The sequence below is a fragment of the Lonchura striata genome, chromosome 6 (assembly GCF_046129695.1).
Source record: "Lonchura striata isolate bLonStr1 chromosome 6, bLonStr1.mat, whole genome shotgun sequence".
Taxonomy (NCBI): domain Eukaryota; kingdom Metazoa; phylum Chordata; class Aves; order Passeriformes; family Estrildidae; genus Lonchura; species Lonchura striata.
This window is the reverse complement of record NC_134608.1, coordinates 54,243,898-54,257,725: the sequence shown is the minus strand read 5'-3', so window position 1 is coordinate 54,257,725 and position 13,828 is coordinate 54,243,898. Positions and strand designations below refer to the sequence as shown.

Below are 13,828 nucleotides of genomic sequence, written 5' to 3'. Positions count from 1 at the left end.
TTTTTTTTAATAATAAATTAAGGTCGAGCTAAGTGATTAATGACTTCTTTAATGTGTTATGCTGATTTTGTTCCAAAATAAGCAGCTGCTTTATATGACCTGCCTCAATTCAACAGCAAATCACAAAAAAAGTAGAAGAAATCAGTCCCACACGAGTCTCCTAAAGCTCGTGCTGTTCATCACGGAACAAGCCCAGAAAATAACCTGCTGTCCCTGAACAACAGGAAAGTGTCCTCAGATGAACTGTCCGCACAACAAATACTACACATTCTTCCAGCTATTCCCTGAGCAAACTCCTCAGTGACAGCTGAGAACAAAAAGCAAGGTTAGGAGAGCAGTTGATTATTAATGCAGATCCATATTCAGATCCAGAAGTCAAATTAGAATGTGTCTATCAAGCCCTAATTAAGATGAATCAAATACAACTTCTCTGTTGTCTTCTAGAAATCACTCTGGGTGACAAAGTCAGCTGAAGCCAGCCCATGCAAGCTCCATGAATATTTTAAAGCAAGAAATATTGTCTCTCCCCCCACCCACAACTGGCTCGAGGGACCTGACAACAAAAGATCTCGTACCTCTAAGCAAAATACAGATTGAAAATACAAATGACAGTAGCTTCTCACCATTGTGGAGCATCAGAAAGAGCTGTAGCCCACAACAGATTGTTCCAATCAGCCTTACTCAACCACTCGAGCACTCCTTTGTTATGCACTCTCATCAGAGAAATACTTGGCAGTGTTCACATGTAAATCACCAGCAGCTTTTTGGATCACTTCTTTTAATGTAGAATCAGCTCAAACTTTTCAGAATTGGGATGTTTCCCTAGAATGCTCTTTCAGGAATACAATGCGCTGCTGAGGGCTCAGGCAGATGGCTTGGCTGAGACAGTCTGCCATTTGAACACTGTCCCCCGTCAGATTTAAATAAAATCAAAAAGGAAAAGCAGCAAATCTTTCTGACATTATATTGCACATAAAAAGGCAGCAGTTACTGGAAGATACAGGGTCATGAAATAAACTGCCTCAGTCACTGATCCCAGGCCCAGCGTTAAACCTTACCGAAGTTTTTAATTTCTAATGAGATTAATTGGTAACTCCAGTCTCATTCTTGACAGATACATCACCAGTGCAACCAGCAATACTTGGCAGTGTAACACACAGACCTCACCTTACTCCTGTTCACAGTTCCATTCTTCCAAGCAGCTGGAGAGGCACTACATACACAAGCCAAATTGGAAAATGCCCGGTGAACAAGCCACCCTCTTATATGGCTCCCTTCAGTCAGAATTAAAAACCACAGATGGGCCTTGGAGAGAAAGTTTTAAAGCAGGTTTTTACCACAAGAAATTTGCTGAGCTCCTGTTCTGTCTGTCCAGAATACCTCCCAAGCACGATGTTCAGTGTGGATTTGCTGTAAATTTTAGTCAAGGAGCATCTCCTTGACTAAAATTAAATTAGGAACTGCTGCAGAAATTATCCTCTCCCCACATCTGTCAAGACAGCATAAGCTGACCAGTCCTACACTACTCTTCAGACACACTGGAAGCTCTGCAGGCTGTGCAGTTCATTACACACAGATTACTGTGCTTATCTCTCATAGGCAGATGATAAAACTGTTTGCTCCTCAACGCAAATCACTCCAGTATTCCCTATTTTAACCTATGGCTCAAGGAAAATGAATTAATAACTCTGACCCTGTGATCTACCCAGGGCTAGAAAGCAACCCAGCTCCACTAACCAAACACCTTCTGCATCCCTGTCACTTCATGGGCCATGCACACACAGCCTCCCATAGCAACACTCTGTAGTGCACAGAACCCAGGCCTTGATCCCTGAAAATAGAACTAAACCCCAAAAATGAGTCGCTGGGAAGGGGAGGCAGGGGCTGCTCTTCTGCCTGATGTGCCCCAAGCTCCATGTGGTTACTCCTTTCCCCTCTGCTCTCAGCCCAGCACGACCAATTAAGCGAGGGCTGAATCAGGCCCCTGGTATATAAATGGATCATTTGAAGTTGTGCACGTTACTTTACGTGGAAAAAATTCAAGCTTTTAAAAAAATGAGCGTATTAAACACACCAAGACATTTAAAGCACACGGGCACACACAAGGCAGCTTTGCTTCTCCCTGCCTGGTGAGCAGAACAGATAGCCTGTTCTCTGAAACTCCCTTTTAACTGCAAACCTTATACAGGCTCTGTGTATTTTGGAGCCTTTCCCATCCTACCATGATTTCCTGTCTGAGTCTGCAGCCCATGGCAACAGCAGAAAATTGGAGTGCAGGCTTTGCAGATGGTGCAAGGCCAAATGCCCCGTGCCAGCTCAGTATCTTCTGCCATAACTTAAGAATTATCTAAGTCTTGGCTGTGTGGCAAGGGTTACCTGCATGCTAATCAATTACATTAATTTTCATTTATAAGTTGTGCTTGCCTTAGGGAAGCTCTGGCCTTCTGCAGTGAACGTGAAAAACCACAATCACACAGCCTTGCATATACATCATCACACTATGACAGGAGAATTTTGAATATTCTGAACTGCTGTGGAGGTACAATAAAATTCAGAGTTTTATCACTCAATTCCAGCAGGTCACAGGTCACCTCAACTGTTTGAAAACAAAGCAAGACAGCCCCCTCCCCAAATTTATGGATGTGCAGAGTGCAGAGCATACATCATCCCACAAAATAACCTATGGTGAAAGCTGCATTTCCACATGTATGCTACAAAAACATGAGCCACAGAATTACACACACAGGGGAAAAGTGCCAGAAAAAATTCCAAGGTTGCTTTCCATGGAGAAATGTTGAGCATGAATCTTCCTTGAGTGGCTTTAATAAAAGACTCTGCATCTGGAATTAACCTTAGAGAACAGATCTGGAGGATGGACACACTCTCCCAAATAATATTAACAGAATAATAAGATTAACAAAAACACACCAGTCACCTACATTGCACTCACCAGCACAGCTACAAAAAACTACCTCAGGGCACAGATGCTTTAAATCCCCCAATCCAGGTTTTCCATGGAAGAAATGGTCACCAAAGCCAAAGCTGCTCCCACCTCAAGGTGTAAATCCCTTAAGTTTATTACAAAGTACTAAAACAAAACCACCTCAGACAAACAGATGGCCTCAATCCAAGCAATTTTGAACCCAGGCAACTGCTTCAGAAAGGATCCAGTCTTTTCTGATAAGCAAAAATTGATCAAGTATCTATTAAAACAAGTGGAAATTATTCCTTGAGCTGCAGCAAGGTTAAACTCTGAGGTAAGCAGCCCTTCCTGCATGGATTCTGAGCATTCTCCAGCAGCAGGTCATTGACAACAGCTCTGACAAATCTCCTGATCTTACTTCAGGTTTGAACAAAACTGATATCCATCCAAGGCAAAGTTTCAACATACGCTGACAAAGCATAACAGAAATTTTCAAAACACATCTGGGAGGGGGGGAAAAAAGCTTTAAAAGTCTTTCTATATTGACAATAGAGTGAGATAGTTTATTAAAAACAACAATAAAGATTATGAATTGGTTACTACCATTATAACTTTTCACCTTCTTCCCTCCCCTCTAAGCCCAGCTGTCCCTACACTGCAAATATCCACAAACACATCATAAAATTCATATAACAGCTTAAAAGTACCAGAAACCACACTAAGATAGTAACAAAACTGTATCAATGCAGCTCAGGAGAAATTTTTATGATCTCTAGACTAAACAAAATCACCAATGCAAGCTGAGCACAAAACCGGGTGGGGGACTGGAATGAAGATAACATTCAACCAAGAGCAGAAATTCAATGTGCAATTCAAGAGAACTTATAACCACCCCCACAGAGGAAATGCATTTCATTATATGTTATCTCTCATACATTACAACAACCACCCATCTCTAAGGTTTTGGTTAGGCCTGTGGTGTTATCTCAGGAAATTGCACAAAAACTGGGAAAAGAAATAAAAAGGAACCTCACAACTACTTGTAAGAGGAATAAAAAAAAAGCTGGGTTTTGCTTTCACTTGACATGAGTCAGTGCTGTCTGGAGTACTGAGTTGTCAATTAAACAAAATAAACAAGAAACTGACTTCTACTAAATTGTAGTAAAACATCAAAAACCCAAGCAATCTGAAGAATAAATATGAAACAAAACTGGCCCAATTCCCTTCCTTAACTGTCTGCCAATATTCAACTCTTCTCCTTCAGCTCCAATAGTAGTGTGCTTGATTCACAAACAAAATGTAAATATTAGAAGAAAATATATTCACTGTCATCTTGGAATTAATCAGGAAAAAATCCAGAGCTATATAGGATCAAAAAAGAATAGATAATTATACATTAAAAAGATAAGCATGTAGAGGGATAAGTCCCAGCATAAACAGAGTTGTATTTTTTTTTTATTATTCTCCAGGTCCCAGACAACAGACTCCAGATTGGGATAGAAATTAAAGTGACAGAAGTATCCAGCATGGATTGTGATGTTATAAACACTGAAGAATGGAACAAGCAGATTATGTCTTCTGTAGTGTTCCTTCCCTCTCAACCCCAAAGTATCATAAACAACTTCTACTTTGATCTTCCACAGCCCCACAGCAAATTTATCAGTTGTTATAAATCTACATCCACAAACTGAAAAGCTGCTCTGAAATGTTTATTTGGCTTCAGTTCTTTGTCTCTACCCCAGGATTCTACCACAAACACTCTTCATCATCTCAAGCATTTTAGTGTCACTACACAAAACCTAGAGGACTTGTTTACGTACATTTTCCTCTTTTTTTGGTTTTTGTTGCTTATGTCAAGGCTTTTTAATTTCTGGACAGGGAGAGCCAAATGCAGCCTCATGACAGACTGCTCTGGCATTTTGTTCAACTCAGACTTGAAGCAGGTCAAGTACAACATGATGTGAACATCAAGCAGGTTTTAAGAAAGAGATGGTCCAGGTGTAATAATTAAACAACCAGAACAAGACTGACAAGTGGTCCAGGTGTACAACTGACCTCCGAGTGTCTGGGTCAAAGCCACACCAAGAGCATCAAACAATCCCCGAGACCCGATTTAATGATGCTCCCAGGTCGCAGCCCAGTACCTTGGGCTCTGCTCAGGGGCAATTTCAGAGAAATGCTTCATTTAAAATCACAGCAAAGACCAACCCAAACCACTGCCCCATGGAGGAGATCCTCAAACAGAGTCAGCCTGACTCGGAACCACAGCATTAAGGAATAGGTTTTGAGCACATGAGGAGGAAGTTTACAATTCTAAGGGGCTTTCACCTGCAAGTACCACATAACAAGCAGGTTTTAGGAGTTGTACAAGGATTTTATAGCTCAGAATTCCATTTAACTTCAATCCTTGGTGTCCCCTCCTGAAGAGCACAGCAGTCACATCATCCCCTTTCCTCAGAAGTTACTTCCATACTATTAGTTCCATCCCCCACATCCCAGGCTCACAGAAGTGCAGCCACCACCCTGGCAGGCTGCAGGCAGACACCTGAATTAGAGGTTGACAAAACCACCTTAGCCATGACCTGCCCATCACTGCCTTGCCAGGCTCACCAGGTCACCTGCTGAACCCCAACCCTTCCCAAGGACCAGGCTGAGCTCACAGATCCTGCCTGGCTTGGGACCCAAGGCCAAAGGCAAGTCTGGATGAGCTGGGGGTGCAAGGAACAAATCTTGCAGTCTCTCTGTTGTTGCTTTCTTAGCACAAGTCCTGTGATGCAAACAAGGCAACTGCACTTCAAAGGTTCTCCTCTCTCATGTGGTTGAAAGGTGATCCTTCAGGTCCCTTCCAACCTGGTATTCCATTAAAAATCCACAACTTGGAACCCTTAAATTGACTCATGCTCTCAACAAGGTCCACCATTTTTTAAAATAGATATAGATTTGTTCTTTGTTTTTTAAATGTAGCTGCTCTTCTGTATGGAAAAGAATCAAGAGCTCTGCTGAAGTACTTTGGCCCCAATTTGTAAATGAAGAAAGCATGTGAAGCCACCACTGTCCTGGATATATGATACCTCAGGCTTGTTTGAATTTATTGGAATGTCATGTTAGGCACTTAGGTTCAAAATACCATGCAAGTCAATCCCAACAAAACAAGAGTAGCACCAGAAATTCAATTGGCTTTATCCTTTTATTCATCAGCCTGAATTCTCATAGTTCAACAGGAGCAAATGGACATTTTCTCCTGCTGTCTCCCGGTGGGGAAAAACTTCATCAGTGAGAGAGAGGCTTTCCTTAATGTTCAGTTTGCAAAATCCTGAGCCTCCAATAATGGGAAATGTTTATAAATAAGGACTACATAAACTGACTTGTAAAGCTCAGCCCTGAGCAAATGCAAAGTGAGAGTTCAAGTATAAATGGAGAATTATTTTCATCTTGCTTCCAAACATTCAGGAGAATTAAAACAGCTGAGAGATTAACTGGGCACTGCAGAGTATCCAGTGGGTTTATTGTGTTTACAAGATGATGTTTATTGTGTTTCTGTTCTGTTTAATTCTGCTGGCACAACTGACAAATTGCTCAAGAAAAAGTGAAATGTAAAATGCATTAGCCTTTAAGGACAACAAGCTAATTTAGTGAAGATCACAAGATTAATATCATTTTTGGTCTTATTCGATTTTCTTGCATTGCTGTAAAATGAGTTTTTTAACAACTTACTTCTACTTCAGCACCAAGATTTTGGGTTTAAGCTCCCAAATGCAAGTGGACACTTTGGAGCTTTGGCTTTCTCTGCAGTTAATTAAGTGTTTGAGTCCTCACCCATCCTCCTCTGCAACTTGGAATTGTTTATTGTAAATAAACGTTTCCAGTATTTTTACTTATGTTTCCTGCAACAGAGGACTTCATAAACTGAAACATTTGAGTTGTTGCAGACCCATCCATTACAAACCAAGCTGGGGAAAGGGACAGAAAATTCAAACAGATTTTTCAGTGTAAAAAGATGTTTCATCTCAACCCCATTATCAGAAAAAAAATGTATTCAAAATTCACCACTACCCTTTGTTACTACTGCAGTTAGTTTTGGAATAACTCCAAATGAGGGTGGATTAAGATGTCAAAACAGCCAAAAAGTATATATATGACATCCCTGCTCTGGATGAGTGCTGATCTCAAGGAAGAGGAGGATATCCACAATCCTATAGATGAGTTATGGAAGTTGACTGACAATCAGCAACCCTCCCTTGATCAGGTGAGTTGCTGTTTCAAATCACATAAGAAATTAAATGGGGTAAATGAGAAAAAAAATCCACTCGGGTGGCTCAGTTCAGCAAAATCAGCTGCAAGATCTCTACTTTAATTGCAGTTATTCCAGGATCAGAAGACACGTACATCAAACACATTAGAGCTCATTGCTCATTTTGTGCTCACACACACACATCTAACAGCACCCCAGATACTGCACATGTTCACTGTTAATCTTTGAGCTAAACCAGCTTTATTTTTTCACCTGGAAAATCAATTAATCAATGAACCAAACACCAGAACTCTGTTGTCACTTAGGGATAAAATTCTGTCCTGACCCAAACAATGCTCAGTTCAAACTTCAGCAGTAATAAGAGATTTCAGCCTTGACAAAAAAGGTCAGTTTTCTCTCAGAGAGAAACAACTCTGTTTCAAGGGTTAAGTTGCCACCAACAAATGATTCCAATAAAAATCTAAACATCAGCAGCATTTGCTGCTGGTATTTACAGAGAGAGGGATTTCAGCATTTGCTCTCTAACCAGTTTTACTGAAAGGACACAAATTTTATTGCCATGGGGCAATATCAGCAATGTGAAGGATTAATTCAAGACAGAATCATTACACATCATTAATTTTCCTTTACTATAACTAAAAATATATAGATAGGCACACAGTAAAGTGGAAAAAAATAGGTAGGTCAGCCTTACTTGCTCTTTACTTTAACATAAGATGCACAACTAAAAACACAAACATCTGCAGATATGCACCTGGTGGTTTGTTTTTTGTAGGAGAGGTGAGCGTGTGTGTACAAGCATTAATATTTAGGCTTAAAGAATTTGTCCCTGTGGGTTTGTGGATAGAAATCCAAGCTCTTGGCTCTGTAGGAGTAGAAGCATACAAGGTGGACTGGGGGTTCAGAGGTGAATGAAGCCAAAGTTGGAATAGGATATAGCTACAACCAGCTCACCCAACACGGAAACGTGTTAGCAAATTTCTTCTCAGGAATCTTCAAAGTTGCTTCAAACTCCAGCTTCAGACAAAGTAACACAGAAGACAGAGTTACTTGATTATTTATTTTCTGAAACAATTTACAAGCTGCCTGCTGTACCTCCATATGAATCCTGTATTTCCCCTCAGATTCATTTATTGATTGCATTTGCAGCTCTTTTCCCCAAAACGCCCCCCTTCCACCGTGCAGTGCTTTCGTGAAGACTTGTGGAGCTGATAGCTTATTAAAATTGATGAGGCTCTTGATGAGCACACCAGTTTGTTCAGCTCAGATAACAAAAGGACATTCTGCTTATTGAAATGTCATTATTTTTCCCCATGCTGCATTTCAATACAGTACCATGACTATGCAGAAATAAAAAAGTTACTTCAGACCATGTGATAGGTATAAAAAGGAATTTTTATCACAGTATAGCTCTGAAAAATCCTCTGTTAAAGTTGGCTATAATTTTTAACTTGTAGTAGTGCAGTGTAAAATACAAAAGAACACAAGGTTGCTGACAGTAAATGCTAAGGCCATGTTTGATAAGTTTGTCAGTATTTAGTATTAGAGAGAAGAAAATTCATGCCTTGTTTAATTACATAGAGTCCAAACCACTCCCTTACACTGTAAGGAAAGGTTATACATTTCCCCCCTCAAGAAAAATACCTCAAAACTCAAGTAGAATTATTTTAGACCTTATTTTTCTTTATCCTCAGGTAAGCAAACCAGAGACTCATTTGTGCATTAGTTCATCCATGGAGAACTTCAAGTGTCTGAGCTAAGAGGTACATGAAGAAACAGCATTAGCAGGTTAAATTCCAACCCTTCCCCCTCTCCTTTTTTTTTCCTTTGGCAAAACATCTGTCAACACTTCTATCTCCAGAGCACCAAGATGTGCTGATGCATTAAACAGCACAGCAGGTGGACTGGCAGACACAGGAGTGCCTGACCATAACCAGAGAGTTCACTACAACCCAAGTGCTGTAATTAACAGGACAATGATATCCTAATGTATTTGCAGTGCTGACAGCTCAGAGTCTAAAGAACCATGCACCAAACACAGGCAGATCAAGTAAAAGAATCATACTCCCAAGGTAGAGTTCAACCTCCCTCTCAAGCATTTTAAATTAATAAACCCTAATATTCTTAATTAGCATGCCACAAAATCCCTGTGAAACCACTGGTGGATTTTCCACCACTGCATATATACACATCCATGTAAATAAAAATAGAAAATAAAACATGTATTCCAATTTACACTCATTTTACCTTTCATTAGCTACATTGTTCAGCAGCTGGTTATCTTTTTTGTGCCTTTGTTTCATTTTCTTTCCAGCATTGCATGCATTTTTACAATGTCCCACCTGCCTAACTCTGAACTCTGCCTAAGAACACCTAACTCTTGGAGGCATTAACACACCCAGAGCCTGGCAGAACTCAGGGCCACAGGCTCAGGTCATTCCTCCTCCTTCCTTGGCAGAGCCACCAAGTCCCAAACACAACATCAGAACTCGCACTGAGGGCAGAGAACAGCAGAAAAGTTGATTAAAGAACAGCTTCACACAAAGGGCAAATAAACAAGCAAGCCACAGATTATTATTTATTTAAAAATAATATTAAAATTCCCCCTTAAGCATTTACAGAGTTTTAAACTTTACCCTTCACGCAGCAGGTGTTGATTAAAACACATTTGTTGTGATACACAATATTGCTCTTTCAGCCTCCAAAGCTTCAAGGGACTGGACTGTGGACTTTGATGGGAGATTAGTCACTGGAGAAATACAGGTCCAAACCTCAGTCTCATGAGAATTTAGGAAGATTTATGTATTTACTTACTGTTTCTTTGACTCCAAAGCAGCAGGCTGTCCTGATCTAATAATGAAAATGGTATTCAATAGATCATAATGCCAGAAATGTACATTATGATAATCCCATGCAATCTTCTGCATAGGACAGCGCCATGGATTTCATCCAGGGATTACAATGCTTGACTGGAGCTAGAACTGAACCTCTAAGTGCTTTTTATCTCTGCCATCAAACTCAAGGCTATAAAACAAAACCCAACACACACACCCCCACTCAAGTTTGCAATTTACGAGTGCTCCACTAAATGCTTTTACTAGAAAAGAAACAAAAGTGACAGTAAAGCAAGTATCCCTGTTCCTCAAACAGGAATAAATCCAGTTATTTCACTGCCAAATCTACTTCAGATTTAAATTAATGTAAAAGACAAGATCATTTGAAAGCACTGTGCAGAATGATGTGAATACTACTCATTTACAATTCCTACAGGGAGAAGAATAGAGAAGTTATTTCAAGCTTTTTTGCATCCATATAAAACCATTTGTGGCCTTCCAACTGCAAGAAAAGCCATTTAGAGGATTCACTGACTTGTGTCAGGTAAAACACTAGTGACAGACTGTCACAGGAAATCACAGGATGCCTTCGTGTGCGGTTTTATTCAATTTCCAGACTTAAAAAATGCATTCAATTATTGACAGGATTGATCTGAAAGGCAGGAACAACAAAAGAGGCAACAGAAGCCAATCCTTCTGTGGCCACTGACTGCTTGGCTTTCCACTGTGCGGGAGCGTTATCATAACTGACCATTTGGCGCTCTGAATATTTATAAGCATTTCCCTGCACACTCACCCTTCTTCCCATTCAACACCAGCATCCATTCACTCACTGCAGTTTTTCCAGGGAAATTTCTCTTAAGAAATAGATTAAAGGAAAAAAAAAAAAAAAAAAAAGCTGAGCGAGAGTCCAACTCTTCACTTTACACACAGAACCTGTGTGGCAGAAGCACTGGGCAGAGGAGAGATTAAATGTACATTTCAGTTCGCAGAACCAAAATCTTTTACTCCAGGTTCCCTAAATGAGGAACAAGGGAGTGGAAACAATTGCTTTTCTCCGAGCTAGTGGCAAACAAACACTCCCATGGAAAACGAAGAATGACAAGTGTTTTGGCAGACACATCCTCATACCTCTCTAATCGCCCAAGAGCTCTTAGTTAGAAGTGTAGATGTCTGTGTTTGACCTTGAAACTTACAGCTATGCCTTGAACCAGAGCCAAGAGAAAATCCAAAAGGCTCTTCACATTTATTTCACAAGTGTTTAGCAATGCTGACCCAACGGGGACAACTCCCTGTAGTCACCTACTCGTGATCTGAACAACAGAATTGCCTGGGTATGGAAAAACTGCAGGAAATCAACGCTCCCAGGGAGGAGGAGGTGAGTCACCCCACCTCTGACAATTTCAAAGGGGTTTTTCCCTCAAATTAAAAGAGCTCCTTTACTTCTCTCATTATGAGATTTCCCTTTGAAAAGACCAAGCCCCTTGGTTTTATAGAGTTAAATCACAAACGTGTTAAGCATGGAATAGTCGACCGTAACAGAGCCCAGCAAAAGTCATGAAACCGTGGGTGGTACACAAAATACTTTCCTAAACTGAACGTTTCCCTGAATTTTCCACGGGAAAATATGGTATTCCTCAGTGTGACAATGCAAAATAAACAGTGCAGCTCCTTAACACAACTGTCACGGCTTAAGCCTTCCAAACTGCTCCTCGCTCCCGTAAGAAGATGCCAACATTCCTCTATCTGCTTAAGTGTTCGGAAACTTTGCTTTCCAAACAAATGGCAGCAGTAAGTACCTTAACACCGTGTTATTCTCATCACTGAGACACTCTCCTACGCTCACACAACACGCTCTTGTTTATGGCAGGAAAGGGCACCACAGGTTTCTGCTGAGTTACAAGGAATTCCAAAGTATGCAAGTTCAAAGTTTTTGCTCATAAAGTGAATTTTACTACCGCAGAGGGGAAAAAAAAAAAAAAATTGTTTTCTCTCTCCAGGCTGTAGGTGGTAACAGCATCTTTAAGATGAAACTGCAAGATTCTCGCTGTAAGATAAATTTTGTTTAAAAGAGATATAGTGGCACTTTCTGGACAGCAGCTTGTAAAGCACATTTCACGTTAGGGTTACACAGAACATATTTGCACGCCAGTTAGAGGGAAATGCTCAAAACAGCAGCTGCTGGAAAGTAAGATATTTGTTAGAGGACAACAGGGCTTGGCTTCCCAGAGCCTTTTATAACCTGGTACATCTTAAGAACAGAGCAGGATCCTGCCTGGCAGGACCGTCATGCCCGCTTTACGCACACACAAACCACGACCAAGATGCAATCCAGATGCAAAGCAAACCCAGAAAAACCCCAAGTCCACAGAGAGCGAGGACTTTACTGTAAAGCTCGCTGGTATGAAGACAACAGACCGTCAAAGCTGGATCTTACCATTAGCATTTTTCCCACAGATGAGGTGCTCGTAAGGTTGCAACACTCCCCAAAGTTCCGCATCGTTGTTGATAACCATCTCCAGGATTTCAGCCGAGATCTCCCCTCCACCATCGGGGCTCTGACTCGCCAAAACCCTAGCCTTAATCTCTTCCACCAGGTTCTCCATGCAAGCCGTTAAGGAGATGGCCGCGTACTCGTGGATCCTCACCGAGATCCTCGTGTCCACCATCCACCTGAAAAACCTGCCCACCGAGAAGGTGAGGCCGCAGCGGGCGGACTTGCCTTTCCTGAGCCCATCGCCGGCGCTCATGCTGTACAGGGAGAGCGCCTTGACGGTGGCCAGCACGCAGCTCTCGGCCAGGGCCCAGCTCTGGATGAGTTTGATGGCGCTCTGCACCTCGAAGCGGGTGCACTTGGAGTGCATCACGCTGAGGCGCTGAGCTTCCCGGGACACCCTGATCAGGGCGCGCCGCAGCAGCTGCGAGAGCCGCCGGACAGCCTCCTGCGAAAAGCTCCTGCCCTGGCCCTCTCCCTTCCCTCTGCGCAGGATTCTGCCGATGTCTTCATCAGTCCAAGGGTACTCCTCGAGATCCGGCAGCTTAGGGCACTTGGAGAAGATATCTGCGACCTCGGGGTCTTCCGGCAGCACGGTGTTCACGGTGTCCCAGCTGTTATTCCTACTGTTCATGGAGCCCGAGTAGTACCACCAGTTGCCTCTGTGCTGAGAAGAGGTGAAGGCTTGCGAGTTGGACTTGGAAGAAGAGAGACTAAGGGACCTGCAGGAATCCCCTGCCCCATAACCAGAGTCCAAAGTTAAATCCTCCAGGGTCTTCAGAGTCGAGCTGTATATCCCAGCCATAGGAAAGACGGGTTAAGCCAAGCGGCACGACAAGCGCGAAAGGTGAGGCTGGGGCAGATCCCTAGCGATCCTGCCCGAAGGGCGCGGGAGGATTGGCAGCGCAGCGGGCAGGAGCCCTCCCCGAGGGCCCGGCTACCTCCATCCCGGCGGGAGGCTGCGCTCAGCCATGTCCCGCTCGGGCCGGGCGCGGCGGAGGGCGCGGAGGCTGCGGCGGGGCCGGGCCGGGACGGGCGCTCGGCGGCGGCTCCGGCGCAACTTCCCCGCCGCGGCTCCGCCGCGCGCTCCGCACCGCCGCATGCAAATGAGGCGCGCGGAGACCACCAATCGGCGGCGGCGGGGGAACGGCCTGGCCAATCACAAACGAGAGGGGCGGGGAGGGAGGCGGGGAGAGGGGGCGCGGGGCGTGGTTCGTGTGGAGCGGCGGGCAGGGGTCGGGGTTCGGAGCGGGGATGGTGCCGACGGCTCCAGGGCACGGAGCTCCCGGCGGGAGCCTTTGAGGCACGGCGGGTTCCCCCAAAAC

At 43.1% G+C, this 13,828-nt stretch overlaps 1 protein-coding gene across 1 annotated transcript in view; it reads right to left on the bottom strand.

Annotated features, from left to right (window-relative positions):
* Positions 1-13,536, bottom strand: part of ABTB2 (ankyrin repeat and BTB domain containing 2) — a 111,331-nt gene extending 97,795 nt beyond the window's left edge. The window contains exon 1 of the mRNA XM_021555913.2: positions 12,447-13,536. Coding sequence (XP_021411588.1) covers positions 12,447-13,308 — 862 coding nt within the window. The 5' untranslated portion in view covers positions 13,309-13,536. The remainder of the gene's footprint in view (positions 1-12,446) is intronic.
* Positions 13,537-13,828: the final 292 nt, after the last annotated feature.